The 24,615-nt window shown below is 44.3% G+C and overlaps 1 protein-coding gene and 1 long non-coding RNA gene across 6 annotated transcripts in view; both read right to left on the bottom strand.

Moving 5' to 3' along the window:
- Positions 1–24,615, bottom strand: part of PECAM1 (platelet and endothelial cell adhesion molecule 1) — a 74,042-nt gene that overhangs the window by 28,188 nt on the left and 21,239 nt on the right. For all 5 annotated transcript variants that reach the window (XM_053893332.1, XM_019466508.2, XM_019466509.2 and 2 more), the window contains 7 exons: positions 19,539–19,832; positions 15,656–15,961; positions 10,475–10,750; positions 5,810–6,058; positions 3,744–4,019; positions 1,639–1,926; positions 800–907 (listed from right to left, as the gene is read on the bottom strand). In XM_053893332.1, the coding sequence (XP_053749307.1) occupies positions 800–907; positions 1,639–1,926; positions 3,744–4,019; positions 5,810–6,058; positions 10,475–10,750; positions 15,656–15,961; positions 19,539–19,832 (1,797 nt within the window). The remainder of the gene's footprint in view (positions 1–799; positions 908–1,638; positions 1,927–3,743; positions 4,020–5,809; positions 6,059–10,474; positions 10,751–15,655; positions 15,962–19,538; positions 19,833–24,615) is intronic.
- LOC128774303 (uncharacterized) lies at positions 11,305–12,945 on the bottom strand. Its single transcript, XR_008418882.1, has 2 exons — positions 12,286–12,945; positions 11,305–12,043 (listed from the first exon to the last, which is right to left on the bottom strand). It is a non-coding gene; the product is annotated as an uncharacterized LOC128774303 (long non-coding RNA).

The raw sequence follows: 24,615 nt of genomic DNA, 5'->3' as shown, positions 1-24,615 counted from the left end.
AATTATCGCTTTGATTCAAGAAGATTTCAGAAAGTAAAAGTGACGTCAATCCTTCTGCTTTTAATTCCAAGCCGGCCTGAGACCAAGGCCAGGGTCAACCTTAGGAAGGGGTTGGTTCTGGAGCCTGTCTTCCCAGAAGGGTGGCAACTTTCTTGCTCCAGAAAAAGCCCAGGGCCCCACCTCATCCATCTGCCCCACCCATCCCAGGTAGTAGCCTTACTCCACAAACATTTTTGCGAAATTTACTGGGACTGTGCCCTTTTCCTTGAGTTCAGGCTAGCTGACTCTGATTTCTGAGGGTCAGTGGGTGATCCTGGCTTCCCTTCCGTGCATGGTTAACCTCAAGCACAGGGTAGAAATCATGGCACAAGTGGCAGATTAATTGGGAGGCATTCAGTGTGTGTGTGTTGGGGGGGGGGGGGCGTGTCTCCATGTCTCCATAGCACTCACAACCCACTCTACCAACTGCAGGACTAGGTGTGGCCAAATCCACAGAAACAGCTTCTTCTGATCACATGTAGATGCAATCTTCCAGATTCATCTTTTCTGGGTTGTCCAACTAGAAGAACCATTGCGTTCACGTGTGCCTAGCTAAATCCAAGGGGCAATAAAAGCTTTGTAGCTCAAATCTTTGGTTATCAAGGTGACCCCCCCCCCCCCCCAAGGAGAAAAACAATTGTCTCCTCAGTTCCCGCTGGGGCAGAGTACCAGCTGTCCATGAAGCTGAAGCATTTCACATCCATGGCCAGTTTCCTGGCCAGGGCGACTTGCCAGAATGCAGTGAAAGAATTGTACTTACCCTTGGCTTTCTTCAGAAAACAGCATCTGGCTCCAAGTATCAAGGTGGCAATTATCACTCCGATGACAACCACGGCAATAAGTCCTTTCTTCCATGGGGCAAGAAAGACTGGAAATGAAGAAAGAAACACACACGCGCACACACACACACACACACACGTGCGCGCACACACACACGCACACACACGCACACACAGGTTTTTGCTCTGTCAGCAAGAAATAATATCAAATTTAAGCAACAAATAAGACTGAATTTTATAGTCCTTGTATCCAGCATCTTACATGAGCATCTACCTCCAAAGGACTCTTGTGTTCATAGCTGGTGCAGAAATGTTGTTTTTTGTTTTTTGGGTTGTTTTTTTTTTTTTTTTTTTTTTTTTTTGGTTTGTTTTTTGCTACAGCTATGGTCTTAAAGGACCATTGGACTGAAGTAGATTGCTTTTTGGGGGTCTATTCATCCCTTCTCCTTCACTAGGAAGCCACCTCTACCCACATTGGTGGGTTCCTGAAACTATGTCCCTTCTGCATGACCCAATCCTCTTGGCCACAGGTGGTCCATGGGTGGACATTTGACCCAAGACAGGCCAGTTGATATCTCTCTACCAAGAATTTGGAGTTACGATTATATGAGAAATTTCTAATTTTTATAATAACCAATTCTCTTCTATATTTAATTTGGGTGCATGTCTGTCACTTGCAATAAAAGAACCTTGAGAACATTGGTCTCTCAACCCTCAGTGAAATGAGCTAAACAGCCACCCATTTCCTCTTACAAGGGGTGAGACTTTGGCTTTGCTCTTGGAAACCACACTATATCTCACTGTTGAGACCCTGACTCACCTCTGACTGTCAGTATGTTGCTTTGGGGATTGCTTTTAACAAGGTTGGCTCTGTTGAAGGCTGTGCAGTAATATTGTCCCTCATGTTCCTTGCTAGCCTTCTCCTTGTGCCACATGGCGTGGGTATCATTTGAGATGATCTGGTAGAAGGGACTGCCCTCCTTTTCTCTGTAAAACCTGTAGGTGATGGGACCAGAGGCATCATTCACGGAGCACCGAAGCACAACCTCCTTCCCAGACTCCACCTCTTCATTCAGCAGGATAGTGAGCTTGACCTCATCCACGGGGGCTGAAAGGCAGAGAAAGGGACAGCACTGAGAACAGGGGGGTCACAAGAGAATGAACATGACACAGCACTGCCCATGGCTGTCCTGCTGCTGCACTGTGACCAAGACTGGGATCCTTTTACTCAGTTCATTCCCACCACCCTCCCTGCCCCATCAATCCCACATTCTTCAGAGCCTCTCCTCCCCCTTAGCCCATAAGGGCAGCAACTGATGCCTCCTGTCCCCACGTGTTTTTTAAACACAAGATGCTATGGACACGTCCCCTCACTCCACACTTAGCCTGAAGATATGATTAACCTCTGTGTCCTGTTGATTTTTATTCTGTGTGAGTGTGTATGAGAGAGAGAGAGAGAGAGAAAGAGAGAGAGAGAGAGAGAGATTTCACTCCCTGTGCATACAAAGATGCATGGCATTTCCAGATCTTATGAACGAATAATCTTGATCCACCACCTTTAGTTATTCTTGGTTTTCTCCTTTTCCTTTTATAGATGTTCTAAACCAATCATTCTCACTTCCTCGTTTTCCCACATTCTCGCTACTCCTGACATCTGACTTTCAGTCCTCTGCTTCGGAAACTGCCCTCTATCTCTGGTTTTGAAGAAACCCCAAAGGTCACCAATCCCCTGACTATCCCATCCCTGAGTCTCCAGCAGATTAAATCCAGCCTTTCATAGGCTCCCATCTAACCTTCCCACCTGTGGCCTCAACTGCTACCCAGCTTCTTCTGGGGCTTCGATGATGTCTCACTGCCCAGATTCTCTTACCTTCCCACCTGTCACTCCCTCTTTTTTCACTAGTTTTTCTTCCTTTTGCTCCTTAAATATGGACTTTCTGCAAAATTCAGTCCTCAGCTTTCCATCTCCATTCTCCTTTCTGGTGATTTCGCCCACATTATAGCTTCTGTTTGTGCATTTAACACGTAAGCATGTGGCATTTAATGCCTAAATATATAGCTCTAGTCCAATTACTCCCCTGAATTCCAGGTCTGGATTTTGACCTGGGCATTTCCACCTGGAAGTCCTGCCGGCCTCTCATTCCCAGCAGATCCAAGCAGAACTCGATGTCCTCCCCTATATCTTTTCCATGTTTAATTACTGAAATTTTGATCCTCAATTGTCTTTCCAAGTAGACCTTCCTATCGGTGTGAGAATTGACTGGTCAGCACACTGGCATCTGACCATGAATCACCTCCCTGAAGAGTACAGTACGTCACTAGACCACGGAGCTGCTGCTCCCACAAAAAGGGAGGACCAGGCCCCTGATGGGAGGGTGGGGTTCCACCACAAGGGCAGATCCCAGAGGGTGCAGCCTGATTCGACAGCATCTCTCCTGATAAAGTAGAAAGGGGTGGTGGCAAGCCAGCTTCAGGAGCCACGCTGCCTGGCCTTAATTCCCAGCCCCATTGCCCACCAGCTGTTTGTCCTAAGCCTTAGTTGTCTCATCATAAAACAAGGATAATATGATCATGGGCCTTTCATGGCTACTGTAAGTATTAATGAGGATAATTTACTACAACACTTCACACAGGGTTGGGCACATAGTCGGGGTCAGTAAATGTTAGCCACTAATGCTGACCCAGTTTAAACCAACAGTTTCACTTGGCATTCTGCATTAGCTTTTTCTTTTCTTTTTCTTCTTCTTCTTCTTCTTCTTCTTCTTCTTCTTCTTCTTCTTCTTCTTCTTCTTCTAATGTTTATTTATGTTTAAAAGAGCATGAGGGGGGAGGAGCAGAAAAAGAGAGACAGAAGATCTGAAGTGGGCTCTGCGTTGACAGCACACAGACCAATGCGGGGCTTGAACTCAAGATCATGCAACTTACCTATCACCTTGACCCGCAGAACCTCACTGATCATTTCAGTATGGGAATGACAATTGTCTGCGATACATTGGTATTCTACATCTTTTGTTGGCTTGTCTTTGAATACCGCAGGCTCATTGGAGTCCATGTTACAACTCTCCAAAATGCTATTTGCTTTCACAAGGTGATAGCTAATAGGTGCGGTTCCATTTACAGACTGGCAACTGACTGCTATGGTCTGTCCTTTTATCACCTCAGGGCCGGAGTCATAAAAAATCCTGGGCTTGGAGAGCATTTCTAGAACGAAAGAGAGAGAGAGAGACAACCTGAATGACGACTGAAAGCAGAAACAAAACATCCAGCCTAAAGAGGGTCCTTCTCCAAACTCTAACATTACTATAATTTATTTTATTTTATTTAAGTTTATTTATTTATTTGAGAGAGACAGCATGAGCAGGGGAGGGGCAGAGAGAGAGGGAGACGGGGGATCTGAAGTGGGTTCTGTGCGGACAGCAGACAACCAATGTGAAGCTCGAACTCATGAACCTTGAGATCATGACCTGAGCCAAAGTCGGATGCTCAACCAACTGAGCCACCTAGGCGCCCCCCTAGGCGCATTTACTATAATTTTAAATGTCTACCTGCCTTATCTACCTTTATAGGACTCCTTTAAGATTGGCAAGTAATGTGTGTGTGTGTGTGTGTGTGTGTGTGTGTGTGTGTGTGTGTGAGATGAGGACGGAGGGGGGAAATGAATGCTATCAATAAAAAAGGATGACACAAGTTCAAGAAAAACATGACATCTCCCTAAATACGTTTTTATAGGGGCACCTGGGTGGCTCAGTCGGTTAAGCAGCCAACTTCAGCTCAGGTCATGATCTCACGGTCTGTGAGTTCGAGCCCCGTGCCGGGCTCTGTGCTGACAGCTCAGAGCCTGGAGCCTGTTTCAGATTCTGTGTCTCCCTCTCTCTCTGACCCTCCCCCATTCATGCTCTGTCTCTCTCTGTCTCAAAAATAAAATATAAAAAAAAAAAATAAATAAATACGTTTTTATATTTCCATGCATCTCACATGCACACACATCCATATGTTGTGGCAGTTATATTGAGAAAAGATATAAGGAAATGCATTAAAAATATAACAAGTACCAAACAGATTTTATTTGAAAACAAATCCTCAGTGCCTCAGCCTCTCCTGATCATAAACTGCACGCCCCAAGAAGCAAGAATTCTACTAGGTCCTTATTTAGAAGTTCACTTATTTATAAAGCTTATAAAACGAAATGACCTCCTTCCAAGAACAACAGAGAAAATGAAAATGTAATGGCCCACATTTGTCTCTTGCATTATTTCCTTTGGATTTCCATGATGAGAGAGTTGACAATAGACTACAATCCTTGTTGAGTTGAGACTAAAATCTTGGCTGGCTAAAACCACAGCCACAGGGTAAACTGAAGGACAGTGACTGAATAACAACAGAGCCTGTGACAGCTTGACCAGAGCTCTCCATTCACTTAGACCCCTCTACTCAGAGGGTGGTCTAGGACCCAGCATCCCCAAGGCTCTATCTAGTTAGAGATGTGGAATCTGGCTCCAACCGGAACTGTGTTCTAACTGGGTTTTGCATGCACAGTCACTCTGAGAAGCACGGCCGTAGGTGGTTCTGGTACCTATGTTCGGCCCACCAGGAGTCCCAGCCCTGCTGGTCAGCCAGGATATGGATCAGGATATGGAACTGAGATCCTAAAATTTAGTGTTGAGTAAGCAGTGTTTCCTCCCTGACCTTTTAGAGGGTGCCTGTTCCAGCAGCCAGAATCTTGCCAACTCAGCCCCATCAACAGCATGCAGCCACAATAAAGCCATGAACTTGATTTTTGCCAACATTTTCTTTGTACCGCCTCTTTCCTGTCCTCCAAGAAGGAATACACACTTGTTTGGTCTCTTGATATCACTGCTTCCTCTTACCTCCAAGTTGTTACCCTGTCTCAGTCTGATCTGCCTTCAGACTGGAGAGGGTGGCAGCTGGTGATAAATTGCCTTTCTCTCATTCCACCCCAAGACTCTCTGAGCCAGCGACGATGTACTCACCACACACAGTTATCTGGACTGCGTTGCTTTTCTTGACCACCTTGCCAATGCCTGCACTGCAGGTGTATGTCCCTCTGTCCCTCTCTGAGGCTATCTTGGTGAAATTTTGAGACAGTGACACAATCGTGTTTTCCTTCTGGATGGTAAAGTTGGCTGGAGGTGCTCCTGGAATGGAGCACCACAGGTTCAGGCTTTCACCGTGATCCAGGCGGGTGGTGGAAGATTCCAGCTTCGGCTTAGAAAACAGCTCTGGAAGACCAGTGAGTGGAAGGAGGTGAGACGTTTCCGGGCACCACTCCCGCAGCCCCCTTACAGAGAGACCCTTGACCCAGCTGCTTTTGTCAGAGCGAATCCCCAAACTTGCTGCAGAAATTTCTCTTTAGCTTCTCATGAAACCCAATAATCACACAATTCAAGAGTTGGGGTTCATTCTTTGCCTGGGATTGCAATGGCAGGTTTTCTACCCTTGTTAATCCAATTTATTTCATAAAAATGAATTAGAAAAGTTTTTCACTGTGTAATGCAGCAGTGATGATTCATGCATTCACCCAGGTATTCATTCACTCATATGCTTTATTTCATAAGTATTTAGTACACACTTTCTCTGTACTGGGTACCTTGCTTAGCATCAGAGATAGCTGTGAAAAAAAAAAAGTCCCTGACTTCCAAGTGCTTACGTTTAGTGGGTGATTCAGACATGGTTATCTGCAGGAGAGCCCATGGAGGGGATAGCTGAACCTAGGCTCGGGGAATCAGGAAAGGACTCTTACAGGAACTATCCAGGCAAACAGGGAGTGTTCTAAGCAGAGAGAAGAGCCAAGGCAAGTCCTGGCAGGAAGTTGGAGCACCTGAAAGTCCTGGAACTTAGTGGGAGTAGAAGCGGCCAGAGGAAGACCTATAGATCTTGAAGGACCTTGAGAACCATCTAAACAAGTGTGAATTGTATCCTGGGGCAATGGGAACCATGGAGAGTTTGGCTTGGGGGAATGACATCAGATGTGTGTTAATAGGGAGATATCCGGAGGGAGAATGGATGGGGCTGAGAGCCTGGACTGGGAGCAAGAAGGATGAAGTGCAGGCTTGATGCAGAGAGCATGAGGTTGGGGAGAAGTGGCAGCTGGTCACCATCCCTCCAGCACTTCCCACAGAGAAGATAACACCCGAGGTTGCGTACTTTGTAAGCTGTAACATTCTATGCCACTTTAAGGAGTCACTAGCACCATAGTTGAGGTTGGATGTCAATAGCAATAAAGACAGAAGTTGACTTTTAAGAAGTCTTGTCATCTTATTTGAATATTCCCTGAAATACATCAAGATTTCATAGTCATGGACTATGTTTTTAATTTCAGCTACTGGCAAATTACTAATTAACTACTTAACCACTGTGCAGTGGTCCTTCATGTAAGCAAATGCACACTGGCTTCAAGACTATTCCCTGTGATGCAGAAGGACGAAGTCAGTAATTTTTGAAACTATCTTCATATTGAGAGAGGAACTGAGACCCAAAGTCCCTCTTTGGAAAGCTTCTTGGGCTAGACGCTTGAGAGTGCAGCCAGGAGTCAGGGAATCAAATTCTACATTTGGTTCTAAATTTACCTGCCATACAGGTTTTTGGGAGGTACAAATCAACACTGTCATTGTCATTGATGTTAAGTAGCTATCTATAGGAGTTATTTCCATCAAAATCAATCCCCAATGCCTTCCTAGTTTCCTCAGAAGGGGATAAAATAAAACTTCAAGTAAGGTGGTAGTCCAATAATTAATCTATGTTTTATTAAGACACATTCCATCCTTCCTTCCACATAAGCATTGACTTATCTGTTTTCCTAGCACCATCAAAAGCTCTAGTTTAGGAATGGGAAAAAGAAACCAAAGAAACTGACATACTAAAAGCCTTTACAATCCCAGTGGGCAGATCCCAAAAAATGTGAAAAAAATCACTTAGCAAAAAAATTCCAAAGCAATGACTCACTATTTAAAAATATGTAAACGAAAATGTGAAAAATAGAAACCATCTTTCAGAAGTAGGTGCAAGATGGTCTGTAGGAATGAAATGTAAGGAAATAATAGTCCATTTGTAAATGGTCCATTTGCAGGTAATGTAACAGACCAGCAGGACCATCACGTAGACTAATAAGAATTAGTCTTTTATTCACTTGTTGAATGAACACTTACTGAGCTCCTCCAACGTGCCAGTCTCTGTGCTAAGTGTCAATGATGTAAGGTGAATTGAGGCACAGATCTGGTCCTTCAAGAGCTTACCCAGAGTGGTGATGGCAGACTCTAGACCTTTGTAGTGACTGCTGACATAAAGATGGAAACCGAGTGTGATAGGAACTAAGGTGTGACCATGGAACTGTCCTGGGGAACCCCCGAGGGAGATCTGGGGTTTGGTCTTTAAGGACAACAGGAGTTTTTCAGTGGCTGAGGGGAAAGAGTGGCCCAGGGAGAGTGGGAGGGACATTGGGAAGGGGATGGGGTCAAAGTGAAGGATCATGACCATTCAGGGTTGAAGCTCATGAACAGTGATGTCAAATAGGGGTCATATTAGGAGGGCTTCTCCTATAGCTGGTTGAAGAATGAACTGGAACAGAGATACTCCAGGAAACCCCTGCAATAGGTAATCCTGGTGTGAGGGCCAGTGTTAGGGTGTGATTACCGAGACAAGAAGACAGAACAGAGCTGAAAGACCTACAACACCTGGTGACAGAACAGGTCTCTGAAAAGGTAGACAGTGGGGGATGAAGGTGTCTTTTCTATCCAAAGACAAATGACTAATTCAATGACTTCTATTTTCATAAATCTATTGTGAGCTGCTAACGTCACTCAATAGAGCCATTGACAGTGAAGCTTGATGGCAACAGGGGCATGGATCACGAGATGCATCAGTGGGCCTGGAGAGCTTTCCAAAGGCCTGGTGGAACTTGAACATGAGGGTACTTGCCTGCCAGCCCTGGTGTGGCTCAGTTAGCTCTGGGTGGAAAGGGCAGAGCTCAGGATCACAGAGCACTCAGGCTAAAAGGACAGAAAGGGCAGGCTGTGTGTAACACTCTGTTATCTTGGGCCAGGGAGACTGATCTACTGAATGGCTTGTATACCCCACCCGATACAGACTTCTGGGGGTAGGTGATCACCTACAACAGTAGTATCCTAGGGTCCAATGATGCTTTATGCTTTCCCAAAGTAGCCTGGCCCGAGGGGTAAAGATGCTGCTCTGGCTGATGCAACCGTCAGTTGGTCCGCCACATGGTCCCTGTTGCTCTCACAGTAGTATGTCCATCCCTTTGTTGTACTTGCTCAGTGCATTGCATTCAAATAGTCTATTTATGCCTGTGAGTTTGTCAGGAGCAAAGCCTGACCTTAGGCAGCTGTCTATCCCCAATAAGTTGCCCAGCATGCGGATGGTACTCAATGTATGTTGAATGGAAAACTTTTCTCTAATGAGATAATACATGTCTGATCGGCGAAAAATATCATGTACCATCAAGATATTTATCATTATCAATAATAAACTAAATTATTAGTACACACTGTAGACCAGTGGGATCCAACACATATGCCAATCACCCAGTTGGGTAGTTTCCTATGATACTGTGGACTGTCCCTGTGACTACACTCAGTGCTTTGCACGTAGAAGGCTTTCAGTAAATGAAGAAATGAATGAATACCTTCACATGGCAACCACGGAGTGCTGACTCTCTCTGCCCTCTGAAACACAGTCGTCCAATGTTCATTCATTCAACCAACAAATATGTATTTAAGTCCTACTATGTGCCAGGCTCTATTCTAGGTGTTAAGGACATAGCACTGGATAAAATGGGTAACGTTCCTAGTCTCATAGGCTTGCATTCCAGTGCCTGGATACATACAATAAACAGGAAGAGATAGAATATATTTTTTTGGTAATAGGTGCTATGGAGAGAAGTAAAGCCAGGAAAGGGGGAAAGGAGTCCAATAGAACTTTTAAGTGCATGGGTTTGGAAGTCAAATGGGCCTGGGGTGACTCTTGTTCTGCCACTTGGTAACCCTATAATCGCTGGGTGAGTTACCTAACATCTCAGCCTCAATTTCCACACCCATAAAACCAGAATCATGATCCCTATCTCACAGCATTGTTATGCAAATGTATGCAAACCAGTCATAGAGTTTTCAACAAAAGGGAATTGTTGCTATTGTTCTTGAATTTGCTAATGCTTTCTCACTCCTGACCCAGTCTTAGGACCTGGGTCTGGGATCTAGCATAGTGCCTGGCACAGAGGAAAGATAAATATAATAGCAGACACACTGGCTAACATTCACACAGAGTGCTTATTCTGTATGAGGCTGTTTATAGCAGAGTCATGTCATTTCATCACGGAGACAGTCCTACAGGTGAGTGCTGTCATTATCCCCATCTCATAGAGCTGTGCCAAGGAGAAGCTGAGTAATTCACCTAAGGTCACTGAAGTAGTGGCTGGCAGTGTTGGGATTTGATGTCAGAACCACCACAGCTAACTGCTTACTGACTCTGCATTGACTTTTCCCCTTGAGCACCACGCCCCCACCTGAGTACATTCATTCAGACAAGCAGGAGCAGAAATATCCGCTCTCATTGGCCATTCTGGATTCCAGCACAGTGGCTGCTTGAGCCTACCATATTCACACATCCTCCAGCAGCAGCCCTACCTGTTATGTTGACCACGATGCTGCTGACCTTGGATATCCGGCTGGCTTCCACTTTGCACGTGTAGTTGCCATTATGCTCCACCATGGCCATCACTGAGTAGGTGGCCTCATTGCCATGCGTCTTGTGTGCTACAATCGCCTTGTCCTTCTGGATTATGATTTCTGGAAATGACTGCACCAGGTGTGTCACTTGAATGGTGCACTTAATGTTGAGCTGATCTCCTTCTGTGATCACTCCCTTGGGGCTGATGTGGAATCTGGGATTAGAGAAGGATTCTACAAGAAGAGGACAAGCTGGTTGGACTCAGGTTCAAAGCTGAGTGAGTGGAAGAGGCATTTACATCCTCCCCTTTTGTGATCTTTTTTGTTGCCAACACTATTCTTCCTTATTAATTAAACAAATTCAATCTTTTCCCTTAAAAACCTTCTCCTAAGTTGCTCTGATGCTTCTCACTCATTCTTGCAACTTCAGCCTTCTTAGCTGCAATCTCCCTTGACCTTCCCAAAGCCAAAACCACCTTCTCTAGATCTCATCTGCAGAATCCTCTTCAAATGACCTCAAAAATCTTCAGAGCATTGTAAACAGACTCTTGCCCCTGTCCACTAAAGATTTTCTAGGCTCTTCTCACATAGTTTCATGGAACCATGGCATTTCAGCACAAATATTCCATAGTTTTCTAAAGTGACAATGATGTAAACTGTGCCACTTCATGGAAATGCATATTTAAATAACGATATGCACCTCCCCCCCCAAAACTGATTTCTGGTCTATTCTATTTTTTTTTAATGCTGGCTGTGACTGACTAAATTGATTGCATGACTCATGCAGCTTGAAAAACACTGTTTTAATAAAATATTGGTCAGATACCAGGGTGTGGGATCATCAGGAGATGGTAAGAGAAGTAGAGATCAGCCTTTGCTTCCACAAACAAATAAAAAAATTGCAGACCATTAGAGTACACACACAGATTGCCAACTATGCAAAATGAAGCCAAAAGTGAATTTAGAGTGATATACTTTCATTCACTTGTCTTTTTAAAAAAATTTTTTTAAATGTTTATTTATTTTGAGAGAGAGAGCACAAGCAGGGCAAGGGCAGAGAGAGGGAGACACAGAATCCGAGGCAGGCTCCAGGCTCTGAACTGTCAGCACAGAGCCTGATGCAGGGCTCGAACCCACAAACAGCAAGATCATGACCTGAGCCAAAGTCGGACGCTTAACTGACTGAGCCACTCAGGCGCTCCTAATTTGCTAGCTTTTTACTGCAAAGTCATTTAACTTCACAATAAATAGCTATCGTTAAAAAAAAAAAAAAAATAGTCTGCCGTCGTGGGAATGAAAGGAAACAAAAGCAAAAAAATGAACTATTGGGACCTTATCAAGATAAAAACATTCCGCACAATGAAGGAAATAATCAACAAAACTAAAAGGCAGCCTACAGAATTGGAGAAGATATTTGCAAATGACATATCTGATAAAGCGTAAATATCCAAAATTTGTAAGGAATTTATCTAACTCAACACCGAAATAACAAACAATCCAGTTAAGAAATGGGCAGAAGAGGGGCGCCTGGGTGGCGCAGTCGGTTAAGCGTCCGACTTCAGCCAGGTCACGATCTCGCGGTCCGTGAGTTCGAGCCCCGCGTCAGGCTCTGGGCTGATGGCTGGGAGCCTGGAGCCTGTTTCCGATTCTGTGTCTCCCTCTCTCTCTGCCCCTCCTCCGTTCATGCTCTGTCTCTCTCTGTCCCAAAAATAAATAAAAAGAAAAAAAAAACGTTGAAAAAAAAAAAGAAACGGGCAGAAGACATGAACAGACGTTGTCCAAAGAAGACATCCAGATGGCTAACAGACACATGAAAAAATGCTCAATATCACTCATCATCAGGGAAATACATATGAAAACCACAATGAGATACCACCTCACACCTACCAGAATGGCTAAAATTAACAACACAGGCAAGAGATGTTGGCGAGGATGTGGAGAAAGGGGAACCCTCTTGTACTGTTGGTGGGAATGCAAACTGGTACAGCCACTCTGGAGAACGGTATGGAGTTTCCTCAAAAAATTAAAAATAGAACCATCCTATGATCCAGCAATTGTACTACTACGTATTTTACCCAAAGGATACAAAAAGTTTTGAAGGATGACATGCACCCCAATGCTTATAGCAGCATTATCAACAATAGCCAAACTATGAAGAGAGCCCAAATGTCCATCGACGATGAATGGATAAACAAGATGTGGCATATAGGGGCACCTGGGTGGCTCAGTTGGTTAAGCGTCTGACTCTTGATTTCTGCTCAGGTCATGATCTCACAGTTAGTGGGATCAAGCCCCATAATGGGCTCTGAGCTGACAGTGCAGAGCCTGCTTGAGATTCTTTCTCTCCCTGTCTCTCTCCCCCTCTCCTGCTCACGCACACATACACTCTCTCTCTCTCTCTCAAAATAAATAAATGTTAAAGAAAAAAAGATGTGGCGCACACACACACACACACACACACACACACACACACACACGGAATATTACTCAGCCATCAAAAAGAATGAAATCTTGCTGTTTGCAATTACATGGCTGGAGCTAGAGAGTATTATGCTAAGCGAAATAGTCAAAGAAAGACAAATACCATATGATTCCACTCCTATGTAGAATTTAAGAAACAAAACAGATGAACATATGGGAAGGAAAAAAAGAGGGGAGGAGAAGCAAATCTTAAGAGACTCTTAACAATAGAGAAGGGAGATGGGAGAGGGGGGATGGGCTACATGGGTGATGTGTACTAAGGAGGGCACTTGTGATGAGCACTGGGCGTTGTATGTATGTGATGAATTGTGAATTCTACTCCTGAAACCAATATTGCACTGGATGTTAACTAACTAGAATTTAAATGAAAATCCAAAAAAAAAAAAAATAGGCTACTTCCCTGAATGGAAGTTAAAAAACAAGAGAGGGCATCTTTTAGGATACTCAACAAATGTCCTCTGGAGAAGGGTAATCATCACTAAAGGTTTTTTTTTTTTCTTACATCCTAATTAACCCCAGATGCACCAGAACTCTAAACGCAGAAAAAAAACAAGCAAACAGTTAAACTACAGGAACAGTAAGAGCAAACATACGTGCATTTTTTCCTTTAATTATCTTTAATAAGCTTTAGGTGTGAATCATGAAACTGAGATGCCAAAAAAGAAAAAGATGGACAAATTTGATTCAATAAGGATGAAACGCTTCTGCCTGAAAACTGAGCATAAAAGAAAGACAGATGACAAACTCAGGGAAATATTTGCATAGTACTTGACAAAGAGCTAATGCCTTTAATTTATAAAGGGCTCAAACAAATCAATCAGAAACAGTAAAAATGGGCCAAGTGTATATAAACAGGCAGTTTATGGGGGGAAATGTAATAAGTCAATAAACACCAAGAACATACTTGACCTCAGTAAAGACCAAAGAAATATAAATCACAAGAACAATGATATATCACTGTGTCTCAGATCGTCATAAACAAGAAAATGTTGATAATGCTACGTAAGAGTAAGAATGTGGGAAAATAAACAGTAGCATCAGTTTTGATGGAAATGTTCAACCATTTTGAGGAGTGCTTTGGCAATATATATCAATATTTAAAATGCACAAAACGTTTGAATCAACAATTTGACTGCCAGTAATCAACCTTATAAATAATAATGAAAAAAATACAGAAGTATACAAACTATAAGTCTGTATGTTGCAGGATTGTTTTAGTAGCAAAAAACTGGGTTGGCAGGGAGTAAGGGGGACAGTGTGCCTGGGTGGCTCAGTCAGTTGAGCGTCCGCCTCTTGATTCTGGCTGAGGTCATGATCCCAGGGTTGTGGGATCAAGCCCCACATCAGGCTCCACACTGAGTTTGGGATTCTCTCTCTCTCTCTCTCTCTCTCTCCCTCTGCCCCTCTCCTCCCTCACACAGGTGCTCTCTCACCCTCCCTCTTAAAAAAAAAAAAAAAAAAGAGGGAGCAAAAAAGCTGGGAAAATACCTAAAAGTCTATATTAGAAAAATGAGGTAAATTAGGTAAATGAGGTAATCCTATAATAGGATTCCGAGATGCCACTAAAAGGATGTAGATCTATATTTCTTGATATGGACAAAGGTCTATGACATACCGTTAAGTTAAGGAAAAGTTACAAAACAGTGATGTTTGACAGGTCACACTTTTTGTAAAAACAAAGAAAAACAAAAATTTTGTGTGTGCATGAACATAACAGTAGAGCAAGTCTAGGACAACACAAGTGATTCTCTAAGTATTGGTGCTATGAATGATTGTCACCTGATACTTTATACCGTGCCATATATTCGGGAAATTTAACCCACACCATGTATTATAATCAGAAAAATATGATATATACATAATATCATATGTATACATATATACACACACAACGGGTGGGAATGAAATGAGGTACCAAAAGCAGAAGGGTATCCATGACAAACTTTGGGGCTCCTATAGAAAAGACTCGAGGCTACTGCACTAGAATATGCCTTCCCTTGGCTCTCCCCTGCTCACGAGTCCTCGTGCCATCCTACAGGCTGCGTGTGCTGGAGCTCTTTTCATCCTGGACACGCACGCCCGGGCCTCCCTCTGCTATTTCCTTTCTCTCTGAAGAGCATTCCTCAGGCCACCCCATCTGCTTCTTATTTGTCCAACATCTTGGTGATGGAGGGTGGGTAGAAGAGGGGAGTCCTTCCTCAAATGTGGGAGGCGAAGGCTGGGGATAGGGACCCCCTTCCCTCCCAAACCCCTCCAGACTCCACCTCCTGGTGTCTGACCCATATTGGCTTGAAGCCGTGTTTTCCAAACTGCAAATCATACAATGCATCATTTCACTGAGTCAAGGTCAGTGTTTTAAAAAAAACAAAATAGAATAGAATAGAAAATAGCAAAATGCTCCATACATTAAGGGTTAGTTGTGAAACTTTTGCTTGGGAAATTTTGCACACACACACACACACACACACACACACACACACAATTTTTTGAACTATATCGCAGTCAAAAAGTTTGAAAAGCATGGCTTGTAAGTGGTTAAGAACAGTCTTGAAAACAGCAGCCCAGTCAGAAGGCCCCAGCCCCTTCCCAATTTCTGGGCTTTCTCCCCATCCCAACCAGCAAACCAGAGAGTGATGAAAAGGAGAGTAGGACTCTGACCCGTCACGGTGACCAGTTCACTCCTGATGGCTTTAGAGATCTCCACATTGGTCCCAGAAAAGATCCTGGCTTGACATTGGAAAAGTATGACGTGGTCCTGTTCCTCCACTGTGAATTCCATCACCATAAAATTCTGGTTCTGAGAAACTTTTTCTCTTTTTTGCTTGAAACCTTTTGCATCTAGCTTGAGTTTTTCAATTGTGAAGTATATTGGGGGATTTTCCTCTGGGACAGAACAATTGACCGTCACGACCCCGCCTTCTATTGCCTCTTTCTTGTCCAGTGTCACTCTGGGATCGGACACTCCTTTGGGGAAAGAGAAAGTCCATTAGTATCAGTTTGATCTAGTGATTCAAGCCTACCTCGGCTGCACCACTGTGATCGACCCATCTGAGAGTCTTCTCTTTTGTTCCCAGAACCCCAGGGCTACCTACCAGGTGATTACTGAGCAAGTATGTTCCCAGAGCTATACCAGCTACTTTGAAAAATATAAAATATGTTTCAGATGTGGTTGGTGCTTTCAAAGTTTACAATCCCACTGGGGAGACAAGTCTTGCCAACTGATACAATTAAAACAGCCATATCTATAGGCATTACTGTGGTTGGTGTTATAATTTATTGACTGCCAACCACAACCTAGGTTAGACTTTTTATCCATGACCCCATGTAATTCTCATAACAAATCTCCAGGGTGGACATGAAAGATAAAAGTATGCCTATTTTGAAGAAGGTGAAGCTCAGTGAGGTCCAAGTTTCATCCAAAAGCTCCTTGCCAGCAAGTTGCAGAACTGAGATTCGATTCCAGGTCTGTCTAACTCCAAAGCCAGGAGTTGGGGTGGGAGGTGGGAGAGAGGAAGGACATGTCGCCTCCTGGTTCACAAAGTGAAGCTGAAAATAATTAACCATTAGAATGTGTGGTAGAGGTAATGAGTGATGAAGCAGTCAGGAAAAAAGGAGGCCCTCTTTGCCTGAGGGATCAGAGAAGATTCTAGAAGGGAATAGTGCCTGAGAGTAATCTTGGAGGAAGGGTGTGGTGTTATTTGTTGTTTGGACAGATGAGGTGGGGGCTATTTGTTATTTGGACAGATGAAATGGGGGCTAAGAACAGATGAGGTTGGGGGCTAAAGACAGTGATTTCAGGGTGCATGTGCACAGGGACTGCTTGTGTCAAGAAATACGATGGACTTTTTGGGAGGGCCATCTAGAACAAAGAAAGGGGGGCGGGGAGAGGTACAGTAGGTGGTGAGCCAGGGTCAGATGAGGGGGAGCTAGGATGGTCTAGCTGAGACTAGATGTCTTGTCCAGGCTCCGTGGTCTGGTGGTCATGAGGTCCACCTCAAGAGTCAGACAGACTAGCTGGTATCCTAAACCTTGCCACTTCACCTAGTTGCTTATGACTCTTCTGAATCTTTGTTTCAACGCACCCAGTTCGGACATCATGGGCTGTCCTCTTGGGAAGGTGACCTATACTGTGTTCGTACCACTATTTCCACCTGTGGTGGCAGCTGTTTACAAAGGTGTTCCCCTGCTTCACACGGATCTCCCCAAGGGAAGGGATCACATCTTACTCATTGTTGGTTCCTCAGCCTAGCCCAGAGTGGGACTCAATACATGTTGAGTGAATGAATGAATGAATGGCCTCTGGTCTACCTCAAAGACCTGAATAATAATTAAGAGTTAGAGAGGCCAGCTTTGGAGTCAACGAGATCTTGGTTCTAACCAGCTTGGCCTCTGAGGAACTTCAAGGCATGAACATGCCATTCAACCTCTCTGGGCCTGTGTCTGCACCTGGAAAGGGTCACATTTAGCTCTCAGCGCTATTGCAGGGCTTAAATGACGTGTGTGAAGCACTTACAACCGTTTACCCCATGAGGGTCTGATAGGTGACAGTTCTTATCATTGGAAGTAACAATAGAGTGAATGACTATTCTGATGACAAAAGTGAGCACACAAAATGCAGAAACGACCGTTATGGCAGTCGCTGTCAAGGAAGCACAGGGTTCAATTCACTAACAATCCATTAAACCATCCAAGTTTTAAGAAAAATCACCCTAAGTTTCTAAAGCCTGCCAGCACATTTCTTTTCAACAGACATTGCCCAAATTCAGCCTGTCAATCTTTCCTTATCACTAAAGTCAGTGCTGGGAGCTGTTGGCCAGGCAAGGCCCTGTCCTCAGTGGAAACGAGAAGGGCTGGTCTGCATCCCTGTGGCTGTTGCCCCTGGCGACTCTGAGGGATGTCTAGCCAGCCATGTCCCTGACTGTCCAAAGGACACCCATGGGGGAATTGGCCTGGGGGAGGGTGATGTCATAGTCTCCCAAGTAAGCCTAAAGGCCTGACCAAAAATGTGGCCAGAGATTGTATGCTCATGAAAGGAAAATGCCCCGAACACTTACCTGCTGGTTCTTCCTGCTTCCTATATGCTGAAAGGGTTATCCCTTCCTAAGGATGGCCCAGCTGAACCCCTCACACATGATGGGCATTCATTCATTCATTCATTCATTCAATACTTGGTTACTAAGCACACTTCGATGCTATCACATTTAATCCTCAAAACAAAACAACCTTCAAGGGTACGTGTTGCTACCTAGTGATCTCTATTTTAAAGACAGGAAATGAAGACTCCAAAGGTTGGGGTATTTCACTGAAGAGCCACTCTATTGGGATACTCTGCTCTTTCTCGGCCTCTGCTCTTCCATTCATGTGACATTTCCATTTCTCTGCCCTTGCTCCATTTCACCATCAAGCAAACTCCTCCATGATCTTCTGTATCTGGACTCAAAGTCCCTTCCTCCAGGAAGCCATCCCTAACTTCTCTAGGAAGAATTGTTGCCTCTCATCTTTGTGCTCCCAAGGCACTCAGATCATACGACCATTAGACCGTAATTATTTTTTTAATGTCTCTCTTCCCCACCAGACAGTGACCGCCACCAGAGCTGGACTCGACTCGACGCATTTTCATGTCTTGCACCTGGTTTTTGTTCCTGACTTGCAGCCTTGGGAAATGCTTCCTGAGGGAGCAAAGCAATGAGTGACTGGATGGAATCCTATATCTCAGAATCCAAATTTCCCATGATTTCCCTCCCACTTCTGCATTTCTATCCATTTCTACTTCCCCTTTTTCATCTGCCTAATTTATTCCACAATCATTTACTGAGTGCCTACTATAAGCCAGGTTCTTTGTTTGAAATACAAAAACGGACCGAACACCATCTCCTTCCTTGGGAATCTCACAGTAGAGCAGACAGGTGTGAGAGAAACATTTGCAACTGAGTGAAACAGTAATTGCCATTTGGGGGGAACTTAATTATGTGTTGGAAATTGTACTAAGCACTTTATCTAGAAGGTATCTTTTAATCCTTGCAATCACTCCCTGAGCTGGGTATTATTATTATCTTCATTTCACTGATGAGAATTTTAAAGTTTACAGAGGCTAAGGGACTTGCCCAGACTGGACTCCAGGCAGAACGACTGCAGAATCCAATGTGAACACTCGGCCTGTGGCCTTTATACAAATGCCACGGAATGTCCAGATTGCATAAGAGCTGTAAGGACCGGGACCCTGGGGGAGATTGGTGTTGCTTGGGAAAGTGTCAGAGAAGAGATGATTGAGTTGAGTCTTGAAGGAGGGAGAAGATGAAGAAGGGTATTCCCAGGAGAGGGAATATAGTGTCCGCAAAGGCAAGGAGGTAAGAAACAGCCCGGCGTATTGGGAGCATGTCTAATGCCTACATTTGCAGGTTAGGAAAATGCCAGGCAGAGAAGTGACAAGGGTGACGGATGGGCAGGGAGGTCCAGTGTTAGCCTCCATTCAATTTCTATTCCTGCTACCGCGTGCACTATGCTGCATCCACTTGAGCTACGTTCAAAGGCAGGGACTCACCTTTCACCCACACCTGGTACTCCGATGTGGTTTTCTCCTTGTTGTTCAGAATCACGGTGCATTTATATGTCCCTGCATCATAGACCCGGGCTTGGGGAATAAAATAACTCTCCGTGTTCTTCATGGAGGAGACGTTGTGAAACAGCACATCATCCTTATAGAACAGCACCCAGTGCTGAGGCTTGACATGGGAGGTGGTGCTGATGTCCACGACGCACTGCAGGGTCAGGTTCTCCCCATTTTGCACCTCCAGTCCTGGCAGGATATTCATCTGGATGTAGTTGATGGTGAAGGCTACATGCCAAGGGAAGGAGAGCAGACACACCCGTTATCTCAGAAACATCATCCTGGTGACCTTTACACCACATCAGATTACAGTAGATTGGTATTCTCACATCCTCTGCAGTGTAGTGTCCGGGGATCCCAGTGCCTACAGGGACCAGACAGTCAAGGATGGTATGTGATAGCCGTGGAGGCTATCTATCTAGCATCAGGACTTGGGGTTAAGAGCCACTGTGTCTCCCATGCTTTGTTAGCCTCCTTTCGCATCAATGTCCATGAAGTATGAGTAAAACAATCCTGAGATTATAAACATTTTATGTACATTTCTGAGCGGATAGTGCCGTCAAATGTTTCAAAATCCCCAAGGGCAGATGATATGACGTCTATGTGAAAAACCCCAAAGAGCCTAAAGATAGATCATTTGAAATAATGCAGGTTTAGAAAAGTGGATGGGAAAAAAAAAAAAAAAAGGTGGATATAACTAATATTTAAAAAATCAGGATAGTGGGGGCACCTGGCTGGCTCAGTTGGTAGAACATGTGACTCTTGATCTCAAGGTTGTGAGTTCAAGCCCCACGATGGGCGTGAAGCCTACTTAAGATTAAAAAAAAAAAAAATCAGGGTAGTGGTCACTTCTGAAGGGAAGAGGAGGGTAGGATTAGGAATACACGGGGTGATATAGTATTGGTGATGTTCTAATTTTCACGTTAGGTGGTGGGGTCACGTGAATTCATTATGTTATTAAAAGCATGCATATATAAATAAAACAAAAGGTAATTGTGCACAGATCAAAGATGAGAGTATGTTATGAGCCAGGGATTATAATCAATCCAATTCTGTGTACTTGAGGCCCAAAAAAGAAAATGTATTTTCTGTACGAAGAAAAGATACAAGATAGGGCACCTGGGTAGCTCAGCTAGTTAAATGCCCAACTCTTGATTTGGGGTCATGATCTCACAGTTCATGAGTTTAAGCCCCTCATCGGGCTCTGTGTTGACAGCATGGAGCCTGCTTGGGATTCTCTATCTCCACGCCCCCCCCCCTTTTTTTGCCCCTACCTGTTCTCTCTCTCTCTCAAAAATAAATAACATTAAAACAAAAAAGGAAAAAGATACAGTGTAAAGTCTCATTCCCATTCTTGTCCTGCCCACCCAGTTCCCACCTCCCCTTGCAGAAATAACCACTGAATTTAGTTTCTTCCAGACGGTCTGTACACATCTATAAGCAAATACAAAGATAAAGTCTTACGTACTCTTTCCTGATCTTTTACTTAAGAGGTAGGTCTTCATATATCGAGTTTGGCACCCTACCTAAAGTTTATGTGGCCCATGAGGGCTTTAGGGGCCAGAAATAGTGTGGGGCTGTAGACACCAGGTGTTATTCAAGCAAAACAGGGTCCGGTGGCTTAGGTAAGGCTCCTAAAGATCAATCCTTAGCAGATACTTTGATAATAAAAATATTCATGGGCCATGATGAATGTATATTTATTGAGTCTCCTTTCATATCCCCAATCTCCTTATCCTTGGACAGAGGAAGATCTCAGAAATCTGCATGCTTGGACCACTTTGCTATGGTCCCTCGTTTACTAGTATTAATGGAATGAAGCTTTGGCCCTCTACCAAGGGACGCTGTTAGTAGGGAATGAACTGCATCCTCCCACACACAACATTCATATATTCAAAACCTAACCCCTAGTACCTCAGAATGTGACTGTGCTTGAACATCAGGCCTTTAAAGGTGATTAAATTAAAATGGGCCCTAATCCAACCTGCCTGGTGTCCTTATAAGGAATTTGGACAAAGAGAGACCACGGACATGTGCACAGAGGGATGACCATATGAAGGCGGCCATCTGTGAGCCAAGGAGAGAGGCCTCAGAAGAAACCAAAGCTGCTGACATTTTAGTCTTGGACTTCTAGCCTCCAGAACTGTGAGAAAATTAATTTCTGTTGTTGAAGATAGCCAGTCTGTGGTATTTCGTTGTGGTAGAGCTAGGAAACTGATAGATGCTGGTAAGAAATTGTCTTATGGAACCCGATATTGTCTAGTCTAGGATGCCAACGGGATGTTGTCTAGGATTTCACATAGTGTTTCAGCTACATCAGGAAAAGCTGTGTTTATTCATTTCTATCTTGTAAATTCCAACATTTTTCTTTCTTTTTTTTTTTTAAATGTTTATTTATTTTTGAGAGAAAGAGAGTATAAGCTGGGGGGGGGGGTCAGAGAGAGAGGGAGACACAGAATCTGAAGCAGGCTCCAGGCTCTGAGCTGTCAGCACAGAGCCCGATGTGAGGATCAAACTCACAAACCGCGCGATCATGACTTGAGTCAAAGTCAGATGCTTACCTGACTGAGCCACCCAGGCGCCCCCACAAAATTTTTCTAATGGATCTTGTTTTCCTTTTGGCTTTGACTGCTAAGAAGCATTAACCCAAAATTTCACCTCTGCTTCTAGCAAACTTTGGGATGAATTTCTGTGTGTTTAAAGACTCATAGTTTCTTTGGCCTGCCTTTATTTACCTTTCACTCTGATTTCCTCATTTATGTTCTCCTCATGAACAACAGCACATAATTTTTATAAGTGGTCCCAAATCATTTTTCAAATAAGAAAATGGATAGCTAGCTAGCTAGCTAGCTGACCAGAGAGACTGGCAAAAATTGTCTTTCTTTCTCTCTCTTTTATTAAAAGTCAAGTCTTTCTGAACAGTTTTAGACTTTGTGTCTAATATGTCTCAGGTTTTAAAAGGAATACAACCGTCCACACCTGTCCCTTTCTTCTGAGCAATTAATTTAACAAAAAACAGCATCTGATCAGTCCATGAAATGAAACGAGGTGATTGTTTAAAATGCAAGTTGTTTCCCGCAGCATTAATCTTTAGAACTCCCTTTTTTGTCTTTGCTATTCCTTACCAGCTCCTGGTCTGAGGAGCCTGCTGGATGAGCTCTCAGAACAGAAGTTTCCCATCCATTAATATGGTCCCTTCCAGGTAGGGACAGGCCATCTCACTACTCCTTCATCACCTCCTCCTCATTTTAAGCCATGCTGTTTAGTATAGTGATTCTAACAGGAAAAGAAGGTATGTGCAGAGCCGCACTGCCTGGGCCAAATCCCACCTCTGGTCACAAACTGTGTGGCTTTTGGCAAATTCCTGAGCTTCTCTGAGCCTCAGTTTGCTTATCCACACAATGGACATAATAATAGTAAGTGTAAATGGGAGCCCAAGTTTAAGTACTGGGAACACAGTTCCTAGCACAGATGAATGCTTGAGAAATGTTAGCTAGGTTTCTGTCTGCCAGTCACAGATATAAAACCCAACTTGAGTCTTGAGGTCTCTGAAACTCGATATCTACTCCTTTGGCTAATGAATTTTTTCAAAAGAAAACCATTTCTTGATTTCCCAGGTTAATTACAGTGGCTTCTTCAGACTCCCAGGGTTAGTCGTCCCTGCCGTGTTAGGCTACTTCGTGTCATCAGCCTACTGTGTCATCAGTACACACCCGTGGCTGGCCATGCCCTAGACTGGGACACAGACCTGGGCGGATACAGGAAGAAAGCAAGTCAGGCATGTCTGGGTCCAAACCCCTGTCTCCACAGCCATTATCTGAGTGCTCTTGGGAGTTACTTAACCCCTCTCAGCTACCGCTTCTCCTCCTATAAAATGGGAACATTAGTACCTGCCTTCCCTCCTATTTCTGTCTTGAGTAATGACTGAACCAAGATGGCTGAGGGCCCTGAAGGGACAGAGTGTGTATTGCCCAATGCCTGGCCCTGGCTGACATTCTCTTCCCTCTTCCTTGGCTCTCAGCAGACATTTAAGGGGGCTTCTCTGTGCCAGGCACCGCATCTAATAGTGGGGGGTTCAGGGAAGAGTGAGATCGGCACAGTTTTTGCCCCCCTGGAGCTCACCGTCTGCATTCCCGGTTCTTCTCTACTCGGGAACCTCTGGCCTCAGCACCATCCCTGCGTGGGTCTCCTACTGACCGGGCCTCGTTCATTTCCATCTTACAGGGGCCCCAAAGCAAACTTGGCTAAAGCATCAGGTCACGATCTCGCAGTTTGTGGGTTCGAGCCCCGCCTCGGGTTCTGCGCCGACAGCTCAGAGCCTGGAGCCTGCTTCGGATTCTGTGTCTCCCTCTCCCTCTACCCCTCCCCTACTTGTGCTCGGTCTCTCTCTATCAAAAATAAATAAAATGTAAAAAAAAAAAAAAAAAAAAAAAGAAAGGACAGCAGGATGGAAGAAGGAAAAGCATTTTACAAAATTGATCAATATGTTTATTGTAGATTTATGAAACTCAGCTCTGTGACAAAACACAAAACCTCACTGACATGATGTAACAAAAGCAGCACAGAGTTTCAACACCACCACCGCCACCACAACCCTTGTGGAAGCCAGCCTTCAAGTTGCCGCCCATTGAGCCTTGCCCTCTGCTATTCACACCTGCATTTTTTGAAATGTTGATTTATCTTTGAGAGAGAGAGACAGAGCGTGAGTGCAGAAGGGGCAGAGAGAGAAGGACACACAGAATCTGAAGCAGGCTCCAGGCCCCGAGCTGTCAGCATAGAGCCCCACACAAGGCTCGAGCCCACGAACTATGAGATCATGACCTGAGCCGAAGTCCGATGCTCAACTGACCGAGTTGCCCAGGCACCCCTCACACGTGCATTTTATCCCTTCCCACATCATACCAGGGTTATTCCTGTGACCCCAAAATACTGACATGCTTGTTAGCTCCTTCTGAGTTTAGGTTATAAAAGACTTTGCAACTTTTGTCTTGAGCACTCTTTCCTTTTTGGG

The sequence above is a fragment of the Panthera pardus genome, unplaced genomic scaffold, assembly GCF_024362965.1.
Source record: "Panthera pardus isolate Hobbes unplaced genomic scaffold, ASM2436296v1 HiC_scaffold_3, whole genome shotgun sequence".
Classification (NCBI taxonomy): Eukaryota; Metazoa; Chordata; class Mammalia; order Carnivora; family Felidae; genus Panthera; species Panthera pardus.
Note: the sequence above shows the minus strand (reverse complement) of the source record. Positions and strands in the feature narration are given on the sequence as shown.